This window comes from Vulpes lagopus, chromosome 1, assembly GCF_018345385.1.
Source record: "Vulpes lagopus strain Blue_001 chromosome 1, ASM1834538v1, whole genome shotgun sequence".
Classification (NCBI taxonomy): domain Eukaryota; kingdom Metazoa; phylum Chordata; class Mammalia; order Carnivora; family Canidae; genus Vulpes; species Vulpes lagopus.
Window position 1 is genome coordinate 68953527 of NC_054824.1, and position 26462 is coordinate 68979988.

General features: G+C 43.2%; 1 protein-coding gene across 4 annotated transcripts in view; it reads right to left on the bottom strand.

The window, feature by feature from the left end:
* ANKS1A (ankyrin repeat and sterile alpha motif domain containing 1A) overlaps positions 1 to 26462 on the bottom strand; it is a 181622-nt gene that overhangs the window by 52782 nt on the left and 102378 nt on the right. For all 4 annotated transcript variants that reach the window (XM_041757646.1, XM_041757639.1, XM_041757632.1 and 1 more), the window contains one exon: positions 13951 to 14540. In XM_041757646.1, the coding sequence (XP_041613580.1) occupies positions 13951 to 14540 (590 nt within the window). The remainder of the gene's footprint in view (positions 1 to 13950; positions 14541 to 26462) is intronic.

Genomic DNA, 26462 nt, shown 5'->3' on the forward strand with positions numbered 1-26462 from the left:
GTACCAAAGCAGCTTTCCCTGCAAATTAAGGGTATGGGGAGTTCAACAATGCCTGAGAAAGGTTCGGGGACCGAGAGCAAGATATTCTGCGGGCAGGTGGAGAGCAGTCACAAGCATTGTTCCATAATGGAGTGCCAGGAGGACCTACATTGAGTCTGCACAACAGGGGAGAGGCTCAGCTGTGTCTCACAGGCAGAAGCTTCCCAAGGCCACATGCAGCTCAGTCACTTCACAGAGCAGCTCTGTGTAAGGCATCCTGACGAGGGTGTAGGAGCTCTGGAGAGTCCTACGTACAGTCCTTGATTTGGGCTTGCAGACACATTTATCCCCTTTAATTTTTCAGGAGGGCAGGAGGCAATCACACTCCTTGATGAGGCTTTATCAGGGGCCGTGTGACAAGTAAAATCTCATCATACTGTATAATGCAATCTGCAATGATGTCATACAACTTCAAGAGGACCTGATGACCTGGATGCATCAACAGCCAGGACAGATGCAGTTTGAGAACAAGTCATCTGGGGAAAAGGAGAAGGAACTGGGGTGCCTGGCAAGGAAACAAAAAGGTTTGAGAACAGCAGGACATAACTGCAGCTTCAAATATCAGAACAGCCATTAAGCACAACAGCGTGCATGACCCTCAAGGTAGAACCAGGACTGATGGGGTGGAAGGCACAGATCTTAGTCAGAAATGAGAAAGGATTTTCTGAGATTTCACACAAGTAATAGTGGACCACAGAGGTAGTCACTTGGAGTTTCTACGGAGAAGTTTGCTTTTAGACAACACACAGGCGACTGTGTTTAAGGCAGGTGGGTGACAGAGTAACTCAGGTTTCCTTCAATCTCTTAATTTGAGAGTTTGTTTGAAATCACCACACCACTCTGCAAGTCCTACACAAAATAAAAACAAAAGCAGAAAAGATCCCAAACCTAAGTAAGAGTCCTCCATCTTGGACAGCAGAAAGGGGAAGAAATGATTTGAGCTTTAAACAGTGAAATGAAAAACTCATGTTTTCTCTCAGGAGTTCCCTCTCCCAAGTCACTTTCCTTTATATACTGACAATATTTTTGTCTGGAGTTCGGGGTGAGCAGGGAGCGGAGGGGGGCAGTAAGATAGCGCTGTAGTAAGTTGGGTTGAAAAAAGAGGAATTGAAAAGTAACTGTAAATTAATGTGAAAACAATACTTCAACTCACCTCTACTTTAAATTCACTCTTATTAAGACTTAGAAGCGATAGCTCCAACTGGCCTCCCTCATTTATCAACTCTAACACCTTAAACAAGTTCTTTCAACTCTTAGAAATTTAGTTTCCTTACTTGGAAAATGGAATCAAATGGTGGGCTAGATCGAATAGTTGCTAAAAATGAGCAGGAAGTTTGGTCTTGGCAATTTTTTGGATTTGACACCAAAAGCAATAATAAAGAAATGGGAGTACATCAAACTAAAAAGCTTCTGCACAGTGAAGGAAACTATCAAGAAAATAAAAAGGCAACCTATGGAATGGGAGAAGATATTTGCAAACTACATATCTGATACTCAAAATATACAAGGAACTCCTAAACTCAATAGCAAAAAAACAAACCCCCTCCCCCACCAAAAAACCTAACCCAAACCGAACAAACTAAAAAACACCAATTCAATTTAAAACGAGCATGGGCTAAAGAGGAGCACCTGGATGGCTCAGTCGGTTGAGTCTCTAACTCTTGATTTCAGCTTGGGTTGTGATCTCAGGGACATGGGGTTGAGCCCCACACTGGGCTCCACATTCAGTGTGGAGTCTACTTGGGATGCTCCTTCTCCCTCTTTCTCTGCCCCTTCCCCCTTCTTACTTGATCTTTCTAAAATAAATAACTTAATAAAATAAGATGGGCAAAAGATGTAACGAAATATTTTTCCAAAGAAGATATACCAATGGCTAACAGGTGCGTGAAAATATGCTCCATTTCACTCAACATCAAGGAAATGCAAATCAAAACCTCAGTGAGTGATCACCTCACATATGTTAGAATGGTTATAATCAAAAGACAAGAGATAACCAACGTTGCCAAGGATGTGGAGAAAAGGGAGCCCTGCAACCTGTTGGTGGGAATGCAAACTGGTATAGCCACTATGGAGAACAGTATGGAAGTTCCTTAAGAAATTAAAAATAGAACTACCATATGATACAGCAATTTGACTTTTGGGTATATATCCAAAAGAAATAATCAGTATTTTGAAGAGATATATGCACCTCCATGTTTACAACAGCATTATTCACGATAGCCAAAGTATGGAAACAACCCAAGTGTCCATTGATGGATAGAATAAGGAAATATAGTAATGTACATTTATGTATGCATAACTTATACAATTTATATATAATTATGCATATAGTATGTATATATACAATGGAGTATTATTCAGCCTTAAAAAAGAAGGAAATCCTGTCATTTGCTGCAACATGAATAAACCTGGAGGGTATTAAAAAAAAAAATAACCTGGAGGATACTCTGCAAGGTGAAAAAATCAGAGAAGGATAAGAACTGTATGTTCTTATCCTATACGTGGAATCATAAAAAAAATTAAAACAACAAAACTCCAACTTATAGAAGAAGGGGCTGTAGGGTGGGGGGAAACAGGGAGCGGCTGTTAAAAGGGTACAAATTTTCAGTTATAAGGTCTGAGGATCTATACATTTTACATTAGTAAAAACTGTGTGTACAGTCATACACAATGACTATAGTTAATAACAATGTATTATATAATTGAAATTTGCTGATAGAGTAGAATTTAAATGTTCTCACAAAACAGGAGGAGGAGGAGGAGGAAAATATGTGAGATGATGGACATGTTAATTAACTCAATGAGGAGAATCTTTTCATAGTGTATACGTGTATCAAATCATCAACTTGGGGTAGCCTGGGTGGCTCAGCAGTTTAGCACCACCTTCAGCCCAGGGTGTGATCCTGGAGCCCCGGGATTGAGTCCCTCATCAGGCTCCCTGCATGGAGCCTGCTTCTCCCTCTGCCTGTGTCTCTGCCTCTCTCTCTCTCTCTCTTTCGTTTCTCATGAATAAATAAAATCTTTAAAAAAAACTCATCAGCTTGTACACTTCAAATATCTTATTTTTTTTCAATAAGTAAAGTTAGAAATAAAGCTAGAAAAAAGTCAACAGGATGCTTATCCCCTCTTGTATAAAAATAAATTCCAGAAAAAACCAAAAATTTAAACCTGAAACATAAAACCATGAAAGTACTAGAAGAAAATAAGAAAATGATTTTTTTTAAAATGTGAGTAGGAAAGATCCTTTTAACTAGGACACAAAATCCAGAAGTCATTAAAGGAAAGATCGATTCAACTGTACAAAATTTAAAATTTCTGTGTTTAAAAAATCCAGTGTTATATGTCAATAATAACTCAATAATAATTTTTAAAAATCCACTGAATGCCATAAACAAAGCCAAAAGACAACTCATATTCTAGATAAAGGTCTAATTTCTTCAAACATAAAGAGCTTCTATAAATTCAAAGAAAGAGATCAAATCAACAACAGCAATTAAGAAAGAAAAGAAAGGGAATAATGAGAAAAGAAAAAGAAAAGGAAGAGGAGGGAGGAAACAGAAAGCAAAGGAACAAGCAGAGCCCAGAAAAGAAAAAGTGTTTTTTAAACATGTGAAAAGATGCTGGCCTCACTCATAATAAAAAAGACACCCACTTTAAAACTATATGAAGATCAGGCTCCTGGGTGGCTCAGTGGTTGAGCCTTGGGCTCAGGGCATGATCCTGGGTCCTGGGATCAAGTCCTGCACCGGGCTCCCCACAGGAAGCCTGCTTCTCCCTCTTCCTATGTCTCTGCATCTCTCATGAATAAACAAATAAAATCTTTAAAAAAACCCAAAACTATACCAAGATAAGATTACCAATCTGTTAACCAAAAAGAGATTAAAAAGCTGACCACCTCCAGGTCGGTGAGGTGTCGAGAAATTTATCTTAAAAATGACTTTATATGAGGATAAGCATTGTAGTTCTACTTATAATTAGTAAAAACTGAGTAACATCTAAAATATCCATCTAGAGAAAATTTTTAAAATAAATGATTAAGTATATCTATACTGTAGAATCCTATGAAATATAAAAAAGAAAAGGAAATACTTTATGTACTTAATTAGAATGATTTTCAAAAATATACTATTAAATGAGAAAAGCAAGTAGAATATGGCACCACTTATCCTAAAAAGAAATATTTGATATGTCTAATATGCTTATAAATGCACAAATATTTCTAGAAGGATACTAAAAACTCAGGAAAGGACCTGGGTGTCTGGAGGACTGAGAGAGAGGGAAGCATTAAGACAATTATATGTTCTTTGGTACCTTTTAAATTTCAGCCATATAATACTGAGTATTATGGCTTTAAAAAATCCCCAGTGTACAAAAATTCCATTTCAGGGTTGGCTTTGCCTGAACATCTATATGCAGTTAGATATGAAGGCTGTTTAAGATGACTATTCCCTCCCACAACACAGGTCAACACCTTGGGTTTTGGCAATTCCTATCCTTGAAGTACTCTCCTCTGCCACTACACCCCAAGTTGCATGGTTTTCCCTCCTATCCTCTGGGTCAGCAAAGAGGGCACAGTGAGGCCCTGGAGATAAACTTCTCCAGGGTCATTCACCTTCCAGGAGTCAGTGAGGGAAGCTCTTCCAGGACTGCACGACTGCATAACAGACACAAGGCACTCCTCCTGTGGGTTTTTGGGGTGGCTCTGCTGAAAATAATTAGCTCCAAGGTGGAAAAGCACCAGAACATTTACACAAACCACACCATTTCATCTGAGTTTACGATGGCTTCCTGGCCATTTAAATCAGGACAGGCAAGAACAGACTGCCAGACAAATTGTCATTTGTAGGCCCCTGGTGAGCTTGGGCAGTTTTCCACCTGTCCAGACAAATAAACATGCTGCCTTGAGTTATGGACAGGTGGGCCCTGTGGCGCCGCAGACTCGGTCATTAGAGCACGTGAGCAAGACAGAATAGGATGCCTGAGAAAGACTGCTTAGCATCTTGGCCCTGTCCAGGCCACAGGCATTCTTCTTACCCACTGGCTACTCACCTGGAAGCATCAAAAGGGAACATCCACGGGAAGAAAGCAGGACAAAAAAGTAAAGGAAGTAAAGGCAGAGAGCCATCCACGAAAAGACAGAACTGAAAGCAGAGAGCACATCTCGAGGGTGGTGGGATAACACCACGGTCCAGGAAAGAGCTTTGCGTCACAGGTGAGGTCCAGATTAATTGCATTCTTCCAGTCTTACATTCATTTATTTATTCATGAGAGACACACAGAGAGAGGCAGAGACATAGGCACGGGGAGAAGCAGGCTCCCAATGGGGAGCCCGATGCAGGACTCGATCCCAGGACCCTAGGATCATGCCCTGGGCTGAAGGCAGGCACTAAACTACTGAGCCCCCAGGTGTCCCTGAATTTTATTTGTTTAAGCAATCTCTACACCACATGTAGGGCTCAAACTCATGATCTCAGATCAAGAGTCATATGCTCTTCTGACTGAGCCAGCCAGGTGCCCCCAAGTTTGAGAAATTCTTGCAAATTCATATTTCATTTTACTTCAGTAGCTTAATAAATATATGTATGCATGTACATACATAAATATGCACATATGTACATACACATGTATGTATAAAACATCCCCCAACACAAATTACCAGAAAAAAAAAAATCAGTGAGGGAGGGGGGGAAACAAGAGAAAAGAAGCAGGTGGTAGTAGTGGTTAAAAAGAAAGAAAGTTAAAAGTAAAAGTCAAGTAATAAGTTACACTTGTAAGACAACTTAAGTGTAGAATGGAATTTCAAATTTGTCTGACAGGAAAATTAATCATTAACAGAGAAAGCAGCTTGGTGGCTCAGCTCAGCCCACCCGCCCGCCCTGTCCCTCCTTTTAGGAGCCCCCTCCCCCGCAACCCTACCCCCATACCACACTATCCCTCCTCTTAGCTTTATTTTTCTCATTAGCACTCTTATCACCAACTAGCATACTAGGATTTTACTTCCTGTCTTCTCTCTTTCCCCTCTAGCTTTCTAGTGTGTCAGTTACTTGAGGCAGGGGATTTTTGTATGTTTTGTTCACTGCTCATCTCCAGTGCTTGAATAATAGAATACTTGGAATTTAGCAGGTATTCAACAAATTAATTGAATGAATGAAAAATTCTAATAAAAGTATACTCCAATTTTATATTGTCAATCTTGTGAAAATACCTCTACATGATTTTCAAACACAATTGCTTAGCATGTAAGACCAACTACTATTCCTTAAATTACATAAAATCAGTCTGTATCCAACTGGATGTCATTACTAGAAAAAAAGAAGGAAGAGAGATATATTATTTATTTTTTTATTATTATTTTATTATTATTTATGATAGTCACACACAGAGAGAGAGGCAGAGACACAGGCAGAGGGAGAAGCAGGCTCCATGCACCGGGAGCCCGACGTGGGATTCGATCCCGGGTCTCCAGGATCGCACCCTGGGCCAAAGGCAGGCGCTAAACTGCTGCGCCACCCAGGGATCCCAGGAAGAGAGATGTAAAACCAGAAGCAAAGTATATAAAAAGAATGTTTCAGAAAATGTTCCTGTGATTCTTGGCATCTGTATGCACTGGCATTAAAAATCAAATTCTTCTCAGATTCACTAACATTCACTGTCACCCATACTTTTGGTCTGGTGTTCAAAAAAACCAAAATGTAAGGAAACAAAAAGGAGCAAAGAAGGAAAGTTCTCATCTTCTGGCAATTTCACAAATACCACAAAATCCCTACCCAGTCCTTGATGGTGCTGTGCTGATGAGGCTAAATGGAACCAGGTTGTTTCTGAAAGGACAGGGGGACAGACAGTGTGGATGAGTCTCCTGTGGGCAAGGAAGAGCTGATTGGTTTAACTCCACAGAGGTTTCAGTTGCTTTTAACCCTTGAGGGTTGAATATGCTAAAAGAATGGCCTAGATGTGAAATACACACTGGACACTGAACACTAAAACTCTGAGCACTAAAATGCTCTGTAGAATATAGAAATGAATGGATGCTGGTGAAAGGGTTAAAAAGAGAAAAGAAAAGCCCTTCAGGTGGTGAAGGCTGAGGAATGGCTATCAGAAAAGCCTCTCTTTGATGCCAGCAGGAAGGATAAGAATGAAAAGAAAAGTCAATGAGGAAAGTATGGAGGAAGAAAGTAAAAAAGACAGGAAAGAGCATAGAGGAACAGAGAGGAAAGAGTAAAGGGGAAAAAAGGAAATGAAAAGAAAGAAGCAGATGGGGTAAAAAGGTAGTAAAGCAGTCAGGAAGAAAGCTGGAGAGGACAGGGATGCTGGGAAATGAGAACAGGGAGGATAAAAGCCAGGCCCTCCAGAACCCCAGGCTAAATGAAGTGGCAGCAGCTGGGAGGGTACCCGTCTAGACTGGGTGCCAGGCCCCGCCCTTCCAGCACGGCATGGTGTCCACTCAGAGGCATGATGTCATCAAGGGTGGTCCTGTGGGTTGTGGCAGGGGTCAAGCACACCAGTCCTCCCCTCACTAACTGTACAGCCAGGACTAATGCTGGCTTATTTATAACACTATGTATGGTGTTCTGTTAGCATCAAGGCCATGGAGATGCCCTTTTAAAATCAGAGCCAACCAAAATCACTTGGATTTAGCAGCTAGAAAGGCAAAACTGTTTATTCAGGAGTGCCTAAAACTAAGTGAGTTTCTTTTTAAAATACGGGGGAAGGGACGCCTGGGTGGCTCAGTGATTGAGGGTCTGCCTTTGGTTCAGGATGTGATCCTGGGGTCCTGGGATCGAGTCCCACATCGGGCTCCCCACAGGGAGCCTGCTTCTTCCTCTGCCTATGTCTCTGCCTCTTTGTATCTCTCACAAATAAATATACAATAAAAATAAAATATGGGGGAAAAACCCCCTCAATTTTACAAAGCCACTTAAAACCAAGGGAAATTTTGAGGTTCTAGGACAAAAGTTATGACTCCTGTGTATACCAGGAAACAACTAAACAGACATTCCAGGCTCCGATTTGTCCCTAGAGGTAGGAGTCACATTCTTGTCTAGCTAGAGTGGGCAGGCAATGTTCAGCCAGAAAGACCACACAGCATCCTTGTTTACATAATAAAGAACAATACAAACTGCAGGCTATGGGATGGAAATTTTAGTCATTGTCAGCAGAAACTCCAGCTCTGATCTCTTTATTTCACATCTAGGCCATTCTTCTTTTAGCATACTCAACCCTCAAGGGTTAAAAGCAACCGAAGCCTCTGTGGAGTTCAACCAATCAGTTCTTCCCTTGATGACATCATGCTTCCAACTGGTGTGCCCGGAAGGGTGGGGCGGCTGGGACCCACTGGGAAGGGCGCCCTCCCTGCTGCTGCCACTTCACTGCTCAATGAGGGATCTGAAGGCCAAGGGTTCCCTCGGCTACTATTTCAGGTGAAACCAGGGCATTCCTCAAATCCCTGGCCAGAAATTTTTCTCAGCTCATACAAAATGCACACAAAACACATGACCTTGCTCTTCACCTATTTCCCACTTGTGAAAGCTGATTACAAAACACAAATTTATCACTTAAGCGTTCAGCCAAGTTTTCAATTACTCAAATGTTTATGCTAAGTAGACATGCAGCCTTCTGAGGTTTTGTCTCTCATAAACTTCAATCCCGTTCAAAGGCTGGTATATGAGAGACCTACCTGACCCCCAAGACTATATACATTCAAGCCACAATCCAACCAGAAGGTAATTTTTGTTCTATTTAGGAGCTATTTATTTCAGACATTAATTGCTGCTGCTGCTGTGTGCACTCGGGGGCATACCACACAGCAGCGCAGCAGAGATAGGATGGAAATCCATCAGGGGATAGTGGTTCTGGGCACATCAACAACTCTGGAAAGGAGAACAGGTTTCTTGCCTACAGTCAGAGGTGGAAACATTTCAAGTTAGATGATGAACTTCTCCTGCATCCTGAGTGCGCTGAATATTCACACCTCTGGCTCATCTGCAAATGAAGATTCATTCACAATTTACATGCAGGAGCCATGTTTACAGCTCCAGCACACAGCCATCTATGCTTGCTTACCCTTGACAGAAATAGTGCTACAAATGGCTGTACCACTCAGTGTCCCCTCAGGAAAAAGACGACACAAACTGGGCAACCAAAGGAGCTTAATTAAGGGATAATTTACACAGATTTGGATAGAGGAGAGAGAGAAAAAGAGAGAGCAACAAGGGAGGAGAGTGACAAGCGAGGAGAGGGAGTCATAGCCAAAAGCCCCAGGCTGGAAGTATCAAGGGGAGGGACTGGTTACCAGAACCCAGAGATAGCAGCTTTCAGGAAAGGTCTCCATAGGAGAGCAGGTCTTAAGTAGGGGGACACAGTCAACTCAAGATTCCTTGGCTTCGTGATGCAGGCCACACAGATGAACCTTCTGGGGTGCATGGGCAGGCAGAGAAAGGTAAGGAACATCCCAGGGGCAGACAGAAGATGCCCTGCAAGGTGCCTTGACACCCAACTGGAGGATAGCTTCAACAACAACAAACTAGCCTTCTGACACACCCACAACAGGATACTGTGCCTTTCAGAATTCAGGTTTGAATCCAGATCTTATGGATGCTGCCATGGTTAGATACCCACAAAATGTAGTAATTAGGTAAGAAACACAAACTACAGTTTGGTATATACACTAAGAGCTCAAATTTGGATATACATAAAATGTTAACAGAGGTTAACAATCTGTAGAGAGATGTAGGTGATTCTCCCGTTCCTAATCTATGTATTTTTAAAGTTATAGTTGGTGGATAGCTTTCCAGTTTGCCTTCTATCATGCCCCTATTCTATTGGCCATCATTAAGATAACAAGGAGTGCTTTTACTTTTGGCTGGTGAACAGAGAAAAGTATCTACTGAAGCTTGGATTTAGATTTCCTCCTAGGCTGAACTCTTTTCAAAGCAAACTCTATTATTTTTTGTTACTAAGAATCTAATGGAAAATAGGGAGAATGCTAGTGTCATAATGGATACCATCTCAGAGGTTCATTTCAACCAGGCTAACTTTTCAAAGTCCTCTCATTCTGGGTTATCAACAAGGGTTGGCTGAAGCACCTGCAAGGAGCAGTCTGTATTTGGAAAAAGTGACTCCTAACCTACCAGCTGTGCAGGTTCCCCAGCTACATAACATCAGCTCCAACAAGCAACCGATCAAGCAGCCACTGCCAGCACTTATACAGAAGACTACATCTGAAAAATAAACCACAGAGTAAGCCACAGATTTCTCTCCTACTTCTCTCTTCTCCTGGGAGTTGGCAGGAAGGCTCATTAATTTCTCAAAGAACAATGGGGGGCTGCTGCCCTACTTTCCCAGTCTGGGCAGGCCCTTCTATCTCCAGGGCGGGCCTGAGTCACGCAATAGGTCACTACGTGAGGGGCTTGAACTCCACTGCTTCCCCAGCACTCTGCCAGCACCAGACAAGCCTCCCAACATTCTGCCTTTATTTCTGGAGACACTTTGAGCTCCAGGCATAACAATCAGAGGAAGAGCTACCATTTACTCAATACTTTATGCACAGTAGAAACTGTGTTAGGCACTTAAACACATGTCTAACTGGTCAAAATCCCTCTGAAACACAGAGCTGACTGCCTGTCTCACAGGAACTGGTAACAACGAGACAGTTTCCTGAGGCCACTCATGCGACAAGGTGGAGCTAATGGTGGAGCTGGGGCTCAAAGCTCGATCTGCTGACTCGGGAGCCTGAGTCCTGTGTATCTCCCTGCATTGCCTTCTAGGAGTAACCTGGCAGACTGGCCTGCAACTCCATCTGTGCAGGGATCACAGCTGCCTGGGCTCCACAGTGAGGAGCTGAGCGGGGACCCAAGCTCCTTCAGGGCAGCTTACCCCAACCTCCCAGGGATCTAGGGAAGATAAAGAAAAGATCTCAAGCACAAGATAAGGCAGAGCAGCCTTCAGGCACTGGTCAGGGGTAGGGCAGGGAGCAGCCATTAACTAATGACCTGTTTTAGGAAAGTCTGCCAAGGGGTTCTCGGGTCTAGGGCCAACCACTGCGGAGAACACTTCTGAAGTTTCTCTTTAGACAGAGGTATCCACCAAAACCAAGTATACTGTGACTCAAAAACAGCAATGAAGGATTACACATGGATGGCCCTGCTAATATACTCTACACAAGCAAATCTCATGAGCAAATCTCAATCTTCCGAATTCTTTCCAGGAGGATCTCAGTTGCCTTAGGTTTTCAAATTTAAAGCGTAAGAGTGCTTCTGGTGGTTCAGTCACAATACAAACTGGTCCAGGACACCCAGACCTCAAACAGTCCCAAGGTTCACTATAGCCACCTGCAAGCTCTACCAAGAACAGAAATGTAAACATATGAACCTCCTGTCGCTAAGGTGCCAAGAGACAACTAGCATGTTAGCCTGAACAGCCAACTTCAATTAAGCTGGGCTGTGCTTCAGTGATTTCATGTTTCTTCTCCAGGAGGAAATAGTGAGGCTATAAGCCTGCCTGGCAAAGCTGCATGTTAACAGAGCATGGAAATCCTGTGGCAAATCACCCAGCATTATTGACCTCTTGGGTGGAAGGTACATGCTCAGGAGATAGAGCCAAAAGGAAGAGGTAATTCATTCGATTGGTAAAGCTGTCTTCCAGCCCATTTGAAAGATTCTGAGATACTGCCTTGATCTCAAACCAAATACCCACTCTGAGCCTCACGTTCAGACTACTCCCACTAGGTGGTCCCAATCTCACCCTCTACCCTTATTTCTTTTTCTTTTAGATTTTAATTCTTAAGTGATCTCTATATCATGGGGCTCGAATTTAAAACCCTGGGATCAAGAGTCACTGTTCCACTGACTGAGCCAGCCAGGTGATGCCCCTGTTCCTTATGCTCCCCTATGCGACCTCTATTCTCTATGGAAACCCAATGACCCAAGCTTTCCCAGCTTGATGCCTTTGCTTACGCTATTCTCTCCACCAGAACTCTTCATTTCAACTAGTTGCAACTTGGTTTTCCCTGAAGCACTTGGTTTTTTAAATCCACATCAAATTCCATGATCTTTCCTGAAGCCTCCTCCCACCCTCTGTCTTCAAACTTATCTCCACCCTCCCTACCCACTGATGTTTTTCTCCATTGGGCCCTCCTCCCATTTCAGAGTACACTGGACTTCTCTTACTCTTAAGCTGCCTTAGCCTATATCCTTGTCTGTAAACAAGTAAAACCTCTGTTTTGAAAAAGCAAAGGTAGGGATGCCTGGGTGGCTCTGAGGTTGGGCATCTGCCCTCTGCGTGGAGCATGATCCCAGGATTCAGGATTGAGTCCCACACTGGGTCCCCTGCAGGGAGCCTGCTTCTCCCTCTGCCTGTGTCTCTGCCTCTCTGTCTCTGATGAATAAATAAATAAATCTTTTAAAAAAAAAAGTTAAAAAAAAAAAAAAAGAAAAAGCAAAGGTAGAGCACACAGATTCTTGTGTGTAATCTCCCATGGGCCAGGAGCTCTGTTAACTCAAACTGATTCTCCTTAAGTGGTCTAGCGTCTGTCTAGTCCAGGCTCACTCAATCTCGGTTTCTCAACCTGTGAAAACTTTCTATTGCACAGGATCCCTCAGTCCCTGAGTGCCTGAGTCCTAAACCGCATCTTATCTGGAGATAAGAGTGCTGTAGGAATTGCCCCCACTCTGTTCCCACGCTGGGAATGGGATTCGCTTTGGTTTATATAACTTTGCAGCTGCAACCTGAATAGATTTGGGTAGGGCGTTTTGTCTACAGACTGCTCAAATGGACACGGCAGCTGCACTGTTCTCCTCCAATTTGCAAGCTAAATTCATCTCCTAAGAATGTTCCTGGGAGACAGACCCAGTCCCCTTCAGAGGCAGCTCCCTCTCAGCAAGAAGCCTGCAAAGGTAGCACTTGAACATTCTCTGGGTATTTACCAATCTTTGACAAACACATTCTTGTGCCTAGTAAGACATGTCACAGGTCACTGAAAAAATATTCAGGTACATATTTCTAACTATTCTCTAACAATGGTTGTGAAAGGAACCCGGGCCTCAGACTCCAAATGTTTTCTCCTCTCTAATCTCTCCTTGTTTTTGGAACCACCTAGCCCTCTGCCTCATCAACCCGGGAATGTGGGATGGGCAGAATGTTTCTGTTGGGAGAGAAGTTTGGTCTTCCAGGGGAATGCAGTATGAAAAATCATGGAGGAGTGGAGAATAGAAAAGCCCATCTGATCCCCTTTCAGCAGCTTCTCCCAAAGCTCACCCTTTTTTTTTTTTTTTAAAGATTTATTTATTTATTCATGAGAGACACAGACTGAGAGAGAGAGAGAGAGAGAGAGAGAGAGAGAGAGAGAGGGGCAAAGACACAGGCAGAGGGAGAAGAAGGCTCCTCGCAGGGAGCCTGATGCAGGACTTGATCCTGGATCCCAGGATCACGACCTGAGCCAAAGGCAGGTGCCCAACCGCTGAGCCACCCAGGCATCCCAAAGCTCACCCTTCTCACCCCCTCCTAGCTGACCCTGGACCTTCCCTCTTCCTCCTGAAGACTCCTACTAAGTTTTCTAGCTCTTCTTAAGCAGCTTCAGGGTAAGTATGACTCCCTGGATGGTGGCTAATGGGATCCAAATATTTCCAAACAGCGTGTCATTTCTAGGAACTGCCTCACCCTCAGACTTGCTCTGCTTGGAGCCACCACCCTCTAGTTTTAACCATGAATGGGCCTATCCTTTGCCATCTGGACAGTAAGATCCCCTGCCCCAGCAACTTGGGCTTGCCTCATCACAGTTGTCAGAAATGCTCTAGTCACAGTATGAAGGAACCAGGGCAACCCTGGCCCACATGTCCTGGGCCCGGGAGTCGGCACACAGGGTAGCTGTGGTGGGCTGTGGCCAGCCCAGCTCCCTTTAATGTCACGTGGCCTTACCTCATCCCACTCAGAGGCAAAGGAGGGCGATTTCTCCAGCCTCTTCTTCCCGATGCTGCAGTTAGACAAGGACTCGCTCCGGCTCCCCATTGTAGTGTCCTCCGTGGGTGAGCAGGTCAGGAGATCAGAGTCAGACTTGGACAAGCTGCGGCTGAGTTTGAGTTCAGCTTTGGGTTTGCTGGTGGGAGGGGCTCGGCTCCTAGTCCCACTCTGGTCTTTTTCTTCCTCGGCACCACCAGGGTGTTGCGATGCTGTGTGAGTCAAAGTTTCGGGGTGCGATTGGCTGGTGGTGGTGGGCAGGCCGGCCGGGTAACCCACTCTCTTACCCTGGTCCAGGACACTGGGTGGGGAGGCTCCAGGAGCGTGTACACCCGTCTCCTCCAGCTGCATGCTGGCCTCGTGACAGGCGCCCTGTGCGGGGGACCCTTCTGGATGGCTCTGGCCAGTGGCAGAGAGCAGCTGGAAAGGGTCCTGCCCCACCTCACACACCGGGGAGGAGCCGTGGAGGAGACCTGAGAACTGCTCTGGGACCTGCCCGTCCTGCCCCTCCGCAGAGTCCTGGCTCCGGCTGCTGCTGCTCCGCCTGTGGTCTTGGAGTGGACGGAGAGACAGAGAAATAAAAAATTAAACGTGGCAAAAATCAACAAAGTTCCAGTGCAGCGAGTGTACAGCAGAGCTGAGGAATTCAAAAACGGGGAAAGAGAGAAAAGCTGGATAAGGGCAGAGGGAAAGAAGAAGAGAGAGGAAGGAAGAAAACAGTTTCATATTGTTCTTAATGTTCAATTTGTACCCAAAGTCAGAGCATTTATGAAATTCCAAACACTGGCCTGATTAATGCTAGCTGGCAGCCTTCCCTGTTGTTAGGTTTCTGTTAACATTAACGACCAGACCTTGCTATATAAGGCGAGAAGTACTAACTATATCCTACAGAAAGGACACGGGTAAGGAGACAGAGAGCATATCTGGAGTAAAAGTGAGAAAGAGAGAGAAATAGAGAGAAAGAGAGCCAGGGAGCAGGCAAGACTCACTCCTGGAACATCTGATACATTTCCATAAAGGCCAAAGTGTTATTTAGAGCCACCCGCCCTCCCTTCCTCTGGCAAGCAGCAACAGAGGGGGAAAAAATGGAGGTCAGGATCCACAACCTGCAACTTCTGGAATTCTTTAACTGAACGTGCAAAACAAAACAGCAGAGAAATAACTGCTTCCTTCCTCATAGGGGGGCTGCTCAGGGCTCCACGCCTCATCCTTCCTTCCTCAGGGAGCACAGACTTTTTTTTTTTTTTTTTTTTTTTTTTTGAGAATGTGCACATCTCACTCCTTCCAAAGCCTCCCAGCTGCTCCTATTTGCTTAAGTTTAGCCTCAGCTGATCCACTGAAAACAGGATGGTCTAATTTGTCAATGCCCAGAAACATTTGCAGTTCTCTCAAGGCCTCCTCAACATCCCAGAAATCTGACACTACCAGCTCATGAGGCCAACTACGACTGTATACTCACCCAAGATATCAAATATCCCTGCCCTGGAGTGGCATAAATAATTGACCAAATCAGAGTCCAACATCAGTATCACACTAGGACACCCAAGGGGCCTGCCCTGAATGAACTCAGACCCATGAGAGATTTTCACCCACATAAGCAGGATAGATGAACAACCCTGTGCCCAGCACTAGCTCATGTTCCTAAGCTGATATTCAGTGTTATTTTCTCTATAATTGGAATCTACAGTATAGATACCAAATTCCCTAGTCTGCCCAAAGTTCCTAAGTACTGTTCGTGAGTTCAGAGAATCTTAGAACCCAAAGGATCAAGTTCAATTATTTTTACAGATGAGAAATCTAAGGCCCTCAGGCCTTAGTGGTTTGTCCAAGGTGGTGGGGGAGAAGACTTTAACCTAGGCTTTTCTGAACACCTGGCTCTGGTCCTGGCTGTGCTCCTCTCTAGCTGTGTGACCTCATCCTGCTGAGCTTCAGTATCTAAAATAAGTAGGATAGACTGCATAGTTGTTAAAAATCCCTTTTATGCTCCAATGGTGATGAGTATCCAAGTCTTAACCACACTGTGATGGCAAATTTCTCCCCTTTGGGGAGTGCTGCAGATCCCTGCCTGGGTGCTTCTCTCAGGAACTTCCTACATAGCACTCACTCTCCCTCAATAGCCTGCATGCAGCCCAAGACTCCTTGAAGCTCAGTTCCACAACTGAACAGGGTCGTGAGGTGAGGAGGGGGGTGCTTTATAAACATGATGCATTAAGACGCAGTGTTCACTGCCCATGCCCAATGCCAAAGTCCCACAATGCTGGCTCTTCCAAGACCACCTTTAAGACCACCAACAACCAGTTCTCAAAAAAAAAAAAAAAAAAACCAGTTCTCATATTGAGCCCATCACCCTGAGGTCTGAGCATGGACATGGTTCCACTCACCTCACTTTCTCAAGAAAATGGTTCAGTCTCCACAGTCTGTTTAGCTTTTGGCAAGCCTGCTGGGGCTTCAAGGAGGCAGCCAATTAGCTCCACTTTATGGCACTGATTACTTATCCACAGGAGTCCAGAAGTATGAACTTTGGCATCTCCTTCCTCTACACTTGACTGCTTCGGGATTTTCACACCCCTAACTCACAAACTGTATCCCCCAAAGGTCAGGTCCAGCGCACTGAAAAGCCCTGAACAACTCAAATCATTTCTCTAGGAAGAAAAAACGTTGTACACACATACATAAGAGTTCCGTCCAGCTTAACTCAGCCCCAGGAAGCCATGACTTCACAGCTATGAATTCCGTGTATGACAACTGGCAGCCTGAACAAAGCTGCCCTGTAGCATTGCAAGGTGGGGCCAGAGAGGATGACACATGACCATCTACTGGTGGTTCAGACCAACAGTGCTTCCTAGGAGAGGCTGATGGGGAGAGTCAAAATTGCTACCTCTCAGACCATACCCAAAATGGCCAATGTCCTAGAGTTTGGCCCAAGGTGCAAGGTTCCTCTGACTACATTTGAATACAAAAAGAGGACTTTGGTAGCAGGAACACAGGCTTCTAATCCTTTGTGCCAGCATCTAGCTCCTTATTTCACAATATTTTGGGGAGGGAGAGGAGTCCAACAACAAAAGAGAAACACTGGAGTCCAGAACTGGGAGTCAGCCTGGCTCACGCTGCCTGGGTGGACCTCAGAAGCCAGGCCATGGAGAATGTTCTGACTGCTGCTGTGGTAGCTGACAATGAAAGCCTTGTCTAACAGCCACCCATTCATGCTAGCCATCAATGAAGAAAGAAAGACCGATGCCAAGAGCTTAATACCAGACAGATGCCGGGGGAAGGAAGTGGGCAGAAAGAAGGAATGGAAACTTATGGAAGGAGGAAATAAGTGAAGAGGAAGAATTCCTGAGGGCCATAATCCCATTAGGGGAAACATAACCTACCAATACTTTATGGAGTATAAGAAAGCTTGGGAAAGGATTCTTAGGATTACATGACTTACCCAGGCAATTCTCTAGGAAAGATACCTTAGTGGTTGAAAAGCTTGTCAGGATCAAAGATCTTGAGGATCTTAATAAGCTAGTGTTCTCTTCCCCATAGAAAACCATATCCCAGACTAAGCTAGATATCCTGGCAAATTGTAGGTAGGAAAAGAACTACTCAGTGGTCCTTTCCTTCTGCAAAGTCAGGATAATATTAGGTCTCTTAGGAACAAGGTGGCAACAATATAATGTACTGATCATGAACCAGATCTTGAGCAAATTACTTAACTTCTCTGTGCCCAGAATTCTCATCTATAATTTTGGGATCATCACAGCACTGACTTCATAGAATTGTTGTGAGAATTAAATTATACATGTCAAGAACCACACCTGGCACATGCCAGCTCTCAAGAGATGTTAACAATTATTATTATTCTCCACACCAGATCCATTACAATATACTTTGCTCACAGATCAGACCAACAACTGTTGCTCATAGGTCTGTTGAAAAGATCACCAAAGACAGTATACATGATGTGTGAGAGTATCCATTGCCTTCATTATCCTTACAGCTCTGGACAGCAGAAGGAGGAGATAGAAGATAATGCAGTGAGAAGGCTGAAGTGGGAAATGGGCCCCAGAACTGTGGCTGGGCATGTGCAAAATGTTTGCCTTCAGGGAGCACCTAGGAACTAAAAAGATGAAGACTCTGAGTTTCCCCAATGGGCTTACCAGCTATCACAAAAAATGACTAGAATTCAAGGCCAAAATTAATAGATGCTTTTAGAAAAGTATAAACCAAAAACACAGTGAGCAGGAGGGAGAGTGATTACTTTCAACCAGAAGGATTCTCAGAAGGGTAGCTTTTCAGCTGGGTGCTGAAGAACAAGTAAGACCTTGACAGGCTTCCAGTTTGGCGGAAACACGTTAGAAAAATCAGGGATGTGAACCTCATGTGTGGACACTCCTGGGACTCCCAGACTTGCAGAAGAGGACCATCAGGCCTGAGGCTCTCCCTCTTACTGGGAATCACTGCACTCCCACCTCAGAACTATGCAGCTTCTGATCCTCCTCCTGAGCTGCCCTCAGCAGTCCCATAGCCTGTCCTTCTAGGAGAGAAACAAGGGGCCGGGACACAAGGCCAGCTGTTTCCTTACTCTCCCCACATATCAAGGCCAGCTGCTCTACTGAATGGCACACACCAGCATGCTAATTCCCAGTCCCTTCAACTTTCAATCTTTATTCATTCTGAACATTCATTTTCCTTTTACCCTGTGAGCTGCTGAAGCAAGGGGTCTTCTGTGTTGCATTCTAATTATGATGATGATCCATGGGGATCTCAAGGGCTTCTGAATAATAACATTTTAACATTTACACATTTTCAGTCACCCCCCTGTCTGTTTAGATTAAGGCTAAAAAAATGTGGCTTGTATGAGAACTTGCTAAGTCAAATCAACCCTCCAACCTGAAGGTTACCCCAGTTACCCAGACTGCTCCGCTTTCTTTATTCCATTAGGATTGGAACCCTCCAAATGCCCAGTCACTGCAGTGGGAACCAGAAAGTGTGTGTCCAGGAAAATGCCCAAGTACAGGGCTACTTATGGAAGGTCACTGTGTTTTCCTCAGAAGGAAGGTGCTAACTAGGTTATGAAGACACTTGCGGGCCACTGTGATCTGATAAGACAAGTAGACCTAAAGTCCATTTTCTGGTCCACGGCAACCAGAGAAACAGAAAGAGGTCTGGACTGGGATTCAGGAGGTCCAAGTTATAGTCCAAGCTCTGTGATTTTTTTTTTTTCCCTCTCTGGGAAGGGAGGGAGGGAGAGAGGGAAGGAAAGAAGGGAAAAATGAAGGAAGGAAGGAAGGAAGGAAGGAAGGAAGGAAGGAAGGAAGGAAGGAAGGAAAGAAGGAAGGAAAAAGAGAGGGAGAGAAAGAGAGAGAGAAAAAAAAGAGAAAGAGAGAAAGAAAGGCTGGGATGCATTTCTCTAGGGCTGTAAGAGTTAGTAAGATTTGATTCTGATTAGATGAACTAATCTTCCAGTTCTAATACTTTAAGAATGTGTATAGCAGCAGGGCCCTGGATGAAAATGGTTTAACCTCATGGCTAAACAGGCTTTGGATTCAGCCAGACTAGGGCTGAAGACCCAGCTCTAACGTTGAACTTCTTCCTCATCTATTGCACACTGATAAAAATAGCTCCCACCCGGAAGATTTGTCATGAGATACACAATGACCTAATCAGTGTAGACGGGCTCAGCACATGGGTGTCCCTGAGAAGCACTCATTAAGTGGTAGCTACAATCATTATCATCATTCTTCATTTACAACAATTTCCGAACTGCTCTTCACACTAACACTGCACACAGAGGCTGGTTTCCTTTCTCCCAACTCTGCAAGGGAGGCTGGTTTCTTCTCTGTGGGCCCTGTGAACTAGACAGAATTAGACTCCACTGACGGGGACTGTCCAATAGTCTTGCAAGTTTAGTGCAGGGTGACGTGTAGCAGCACGGTGGGGAATGTTCAGGTCAGGACCCATCTCTACCCACTGCAACACCTATAGGTACAGCCCAGTTTTGGGACTCAGCACTGTCCTGCCTTGACTCGGTCCTGATTACCTTACAGCTCCCCCATTTCCTTCAGCTCCTCTTGGGCAGTCTGTTCACTCCTGCTGGGGGACCTCTGGCCCCTGAACCTCCTCCCCCCCACCCCAGTATACCAGCTATGCTTGGATCGGTTTCCAACCAGCCATGACACTTAACCGTGCCTAATTTAACAGCACACTTGACATCTCTGTCCCCTTGATCTTCTGCCAGTTCAAACACTGGGTATCGTGACCATTTGCCTTCTCTTCTCCAGTTGCTGGAATGTTGAGCCCCACTGAATCCTCAAGAAACAACTGACTGAGTCCTCTACCAATTTCTTTAGCTCAGCCAGCGTTCAACAGCTACATGGTGTTAGGTACTAGTTATTCTATGCTGGACACCCGGCTAAGCCTTTTCTTAATATTCACAGCAACCATGAGGTAAGAATCTGTATCCCTACCTTACATGTAGAAAGTCAGGCTCACACAGGTTAAACGGCTTCCTCAGGCCATAGAGCAAGGGTCCAAGTGGACTAGCAGGCCTACCCACTCTTGTATCCATCTCTGGAAAACTGTGCTGTCACTGTAGGATGAATTCCTCATCTCCCCCACTTTGTCCAGATTGCCATCTTTCCCACGGCACCTCCACTCTTGGATAGAATCACACCAATTTCCTGAGAAGACTCTGACCAGAGAAACCTCCTTAACTACTGTCAATAACACATTAAAACCTGGGGACAGATTGATCTTTTCCCACCTACCTCTAAGAAGTATCTCCCCATCCTGAATTTACCAATGGCCTTCTAACTGCTGAACCCTTTTGCTAGTCTTCATTCGCCTAGTTCTTTCTGTATCATTTGACACAGTTTACCAGTTATCCCTGGTACCCTCTCTCTCCTTCTTTCTGGGTCATGGGATTTTTTTAGATTGGCTCACAGCCACTTATATTAAAGACTACATTTCCCAGCTTCTTTGTAGGTGGGTATAGTCACATAACAAAATTCTGGCCTATGAGTTTTAAGTGAAAGTGGTGTGTGCAATTTTTGAGAACTAACTTTAAAGCACCCTCCTTTCTCCCCTTCCTTCCTTCCTGTGCTGACAGTATGAACCTGAATAGTCACCTTGAACCATGAGATGGCAGAAAAAGACTGGTTCCTTGGCCACCATGAACTGCCATGCTAGCCCTGTATTCCTTGTTTATGGACTTCTATCTTGTTTAAACAACAGTTACTTTGGGGTTCCATCTTTTTCAGCCTCAGCTCGAAGGCACTGCATTATCCTGGTTATCTTCCTGTGTTTCTTTACCCTTGTGATTCTAAATATAGGTTGTATTCTTGACTTCTTCACTCTTTCTAGTTTTTCTCTCAGCAACTGATTATCTTTTACATTAACCATCACCTCAACTTGGATGATCAGTGAATCTGCATTTCTAACCTTTCTATCTCTCCTGAAAACTAGACTCACAGTTCTAAGTGTTTACGGAGTGTCTTTAGCTGGATGTTCTCCTAGGACCTGAAACGCCTCAAACTCAAAACTGAACTTGACATCTTCCTTCAAGCATATCCCTCCTCAATCCCCTATTTGTTAGCTGCACATTATTTTCCCAGGCTCAAAACCTCAGAATCATCCTTAATACCCTCTCTTCCTGATTCTTCCATATTTGATTGTTGGACCCTAATTTCCTTCAAGAGATTCCTTGAAGTCTCTTGACTTCAAAGTATTCCTGCCTCTAGTCTCCCCCAACTGCAATCTAAGATTCCACAATGATAAAAGCATGGCTTCTATCTTGCCATCTCACTCAAAAAGCTTCAACAACACTGCACTGTCTTTGGAATAATGACTGACATTTGAGATCCAATACTCTACAACCAGTTCTTTGTTCTAGCTGAATTGGATTACTTACCATTTTCTAAACATGAGCTCTATCATCTCCCAACACCTTACCGTTGTTTATGCCACTCCCTCTGGCTGGAATGGCTCTTCTTCCTCCTTACTTCTGCCTAGCAAGAAGAATTCTCTATTTTTGGGTTAAGCTCAAAAGCTATTTCCTTCACAAAGCCATCCCTGATCTCCTGCACTAACATAATTTATTCCTATTTTGAACTCCAAAATTACTTTGTACCACTTTATAGAATTTTAACATATTCTGCCCTTTTATGTATTTTACATATGTCTCATGTATACATATGTATATAAATGGCTGTCAATACATTTCATGGGAGAAAATATGAATGTATAATTCACAAGGCTTGGACTTGTTCCACAATGGAAAGAAAAGCAACTATTTCAACTCAGAAATATAAATTGATAAGAGCAAGACAGTTATACTGTAGGGCTTTTGGCAGGAGTTCCTGTAATGCACAAGGGTGAGAGAAGAGGAAGCTGCTGAAGATAAGGCTTAATTATTAAACTATGTCATTTAATGTTTTTTTTTTTTTTTTTTTTGCTTTTGGGAAAAGCATCCAAACTTATACCCTGGAATAGATCATGAGAATCTGGCCTGGGCTTCCAGGTGAGGATGGTAGATTGAACACTTATCTGGCCTTCTTCCTGAAGTCTTACTAAACCAAATGTAAAAATGGGGCTGCACATGGATGTACACCTAAGAATCCCAAGCTGGCAAAAGGAAAAGCCAAGGCTTACACTATAGATTTCCCTATAGGCTCGGGATTGGCAGCACTCTGGATGTGGGAGTAGAGGAAGAAGCTAAGAGAACATTTTCCTCCCCTCCAAAATGATAGACGTCTACATCATGCTCATGCACAAACTTCACTTAGGTCTAAATGCATGGCTCTCAGGAATATTGACTTACTTGCTTCTTAAAAACCTCAGAATGTAGCTGTGTGCCAAAGAGTCCACATGTATCTCTGTCCTCAGCTAAGTAACCACTTCACTGGGACCTAAGCACTATTAGTGGATGCTGCAAAAGAGCATCACAGAAAACAAAGCTTTTTAGAGCTCTTGGCTACTTTCCCATTTGCTATCAAACCTGTAAAGTTGTCTACTGTTTCTCTGAACAGTATGTCAGAATGTCCAGTGGGCAAAGAGTTAAATGCCAAAGGGAAATTAATGACTATGCCACATGAAACTGGAGAAACACTGCTTTCATTGCTAATTATGCTAGCCCTGAATATTTCAGAAGACTTCTATGTTGGAAATCATTTAAATAACAGAGGAATACCTCGTTGGAAAAAACTATCATAAAACCATCTGGGCCTAGTACCTTTCTGGAGGAATGAGTTTTCTACTTCATGGACTGCTTTCTCCTTCTGTCAATTTCTGTTATATTTACTGACATAAACAGCAATTCAGCAATTGTGGAATTATCATAGATAGTGCAAGATGCTTAGTCACCGAGCACTAAATGCCACCAGAAACTCTACTGCAATTAGTCATTGTGATGGACGAGTAAGTCTCCTAGACAATTCATCCTGGAGGATGGCAGCAACTCAAACTAAGCACAAAAATTTATTTCTATAAAGTCTTACTATTAATTTTTAAAATCTCTAAATTGTGTTTGTATGTGTTCATTATGTTATTCCTCCATGTTGTGTTTTTTCCTCTTTTCTTGATTAAATTATCAAAAAAAATTTTTAAAACAAACAAGTTTTCATTATAATGGTCAAATCTACTGCTTTTTTTTTACTTTATTATTTCTGCTTTTATTTTCTTCTTTATTTTTTAACTAAATGAGGTGTAACATGCACACCATACAGTATGCTTTTATCTTTATTAATTCCTCTCTGCTACTTTCTTTTGGTTAAGTTCTTGTTTGTTTGTTTGTTTATTGGTTGGTTGTTTGTTTACTGGTTGGTTGTTGGGCACAGAGTCCATTACAGGGCTTAAACTCACGACCCTGAAATCAAGAGCTGAGCTGAAATCGAGAGTCAGATACTTAACCAACTGAGCCACCCAAGTACTCTGGTCTTTGATTTATAACAAATAAATTTAAGGATATAAACTTTCTTCTAAGTATCACTTTGGCCAAATATTATCAGAACATGAACTGTTTCCACCACCATTAATTACTTTCTAAGTAGAAAAATAGGAAAAAAAGATAGACAACTCACAGACTACCTAACACTAATGACCAAGATGCTCAATTTCACTGGGGATCAGGCAGAGACCAATTACAAAAGACATTTCTTTGGCTTATCATGGTAAAAAAACATTAAAGAGTGCTAATAGGCCATGTTGGTGAAGGAATGGGAGAGTGTATTCTCATTAACCATCTAGGGAGGGCAATTCAGCTTCACCAATTCAGCTTAGACCTAGACATGTACCTAAACTCTGACTAGCTAATTCTACTTCCTATCAACGTCTTTTAAGAAATACTCTTGAGAGGCCTGGGTGGCTCAGATGGTTAAATAAGTGTCTGTCTTTGGCTCAGGTCATGATTCCGGGGTCTTGGGATTGGCTCCTTGATCAGCGGGCAGTCTGCTTCTCCTTCTGCTCCTCCCCCTACTCATTCATGCTCACTTGCTCTAACAAAGAAAATAAAATCTTTAAAAAACTTTTTTAAAAAAGGAAATACATTTGGAAGCATGTAAGAATACGTGTATAGAAAGCCCATAGCAGTTTCATTTAAAACAGAGAAATACTGGAGGAAATGTAAACATCCATCTACCAGAGAATGGAAAAATTAGTCATGGGATTGTTAACGACCATTCGAAAAGAATAAGGTAGATCTTTAAGAACTAAAAATTGTACCCATGATCTATAGACAAGGTAAATTAAAAAACAAAACAAGTATGCAAAACAGTTCATTAAATATGGTCCTATTTTAGGTTAAAAGCAAACAAAATGATCTCATATAGTCACTTTTTGAAAAATAAAGATAGCAAAAGGCCTGAAGCAGACACTACACTTTCAAACTATGGTCACCTCTACCAACTGTGAGTAGTCAAGTGGTGACAAGACTTGACCATTTTACTTGTATTCACTTCTATATTGTTTGAATTTTCTTTTTCCTGTGAGCTAATACAAATATACTTTTAAAACTTACTTTAAACAATCTCCCATCCTACTCCTAACCTTAAGTTCTTGAATTATAGTAAGGAGGGCTGAAAGCTCTAGTAATCTTATTAACACGGCCTTTTGAGAATTGATGAATTAATTCATAAAAGCTGCTTAAGATAATGACATTAGTGGAAGAGCAGAAAAGATTGTGTACTAATCTATAATATCATCTGCTGACTGGCTCAGTTACCAACTCTAGCAGGCATTTCTTCCAGGCTACTGAGAAACTGGCAGAGCCCATTTTCATATTTAATGTCTCAACTCCTTTGTCTAAAAGCTCTTTGAGTGATCCAACAGCTTGCCTGGGGGCAGGCACATGCTGTGGTCCAATTAAATCTGCTTCCTGCACCACTACTTTTAACAGGTAGCCCAGTATTGCCACGCTGGAAGGAACCAAAGCAAAGGAGGAGGAGATGTCAGGCCTTAAGTCCTCTGTGGCAGTTCCCTCCTTAACCTGGAGATCTCTTGACTTGAGGATAGAAAGTTCCTGGAGGGGCAGCCCGGGTGGCTCAGTGGTTTAGAGCTGCCTTCAGCCCAGGGCGTGATCCTGGAGACCTGGTATCGAGTCCCATGTCGGGCTCCCTGCATGGGGCCTGCTTCTCCTCTGCCTGTGTCTCTGCCCCCTCTGTCTCTCATGAATAAATAAATAAAATCTTAAAAAAAAAAGAAAAAAGAAAGTTCCTGGAGTTGGCAGCCAAGGAGACCAGCCTTATGTATGAAGTTTGTCTGACTTTCTCTTTTTCTTCCTTCCAAATGTTGAGCCAGCTATCTTATAGTGGGTCCAGAATAAGTCTTTGAAAGAGAAAAAGAATCATAATCTACTTCCTCCTTGATGCTAAAAATTCTTCCCTAAGAACAGCTTTCAAATAGGGCATTAAATTAATTAGGTACTTGCTATTTAAGGGTTAATTTCAGTATGATTTATTCTTAAACAACTAGAGACTGCATTGGTGCTCTACTACACTCTCTCTAAATGTTTCTTTTTTTTTTTTAAGATTTTATTTATTTATTCATAGAGACAGAGAGAGAGGCGGGGGGGGGGGGGGGGGCGGCTGGGCAGAGGCACAGCTCCCTGCATGGAGCCTGATGTGGGACTTGACCCAGGGTCCCCAGGATCACACCCCAGGCTGCAGGCGGCACTAAACCGCTGCGCCACCGGGGCTGCCCTCTCTAAATGTTTCAATTAAAAGCCTACCAATATGATTAGAAGACTCACTACCATTAAGATAGCTCTCCAAATTGCTATACAGATCCAACACAATCCCAATAAAAATCCAGCAGGACTTTTTATAGAAATCAACCAGCTCATTCTAAATTTTTGTATGGAAAGATAAAGGAAAGAGAATATCTAAAACAATTCTGAAAAAGAATAGCAAAGTGACCAAGACAAGAAAAGGATGGTCTTTGACAGGTCATTCAAACAATTGGCTATCCATATACAAAAAAATGAATCTCTACCT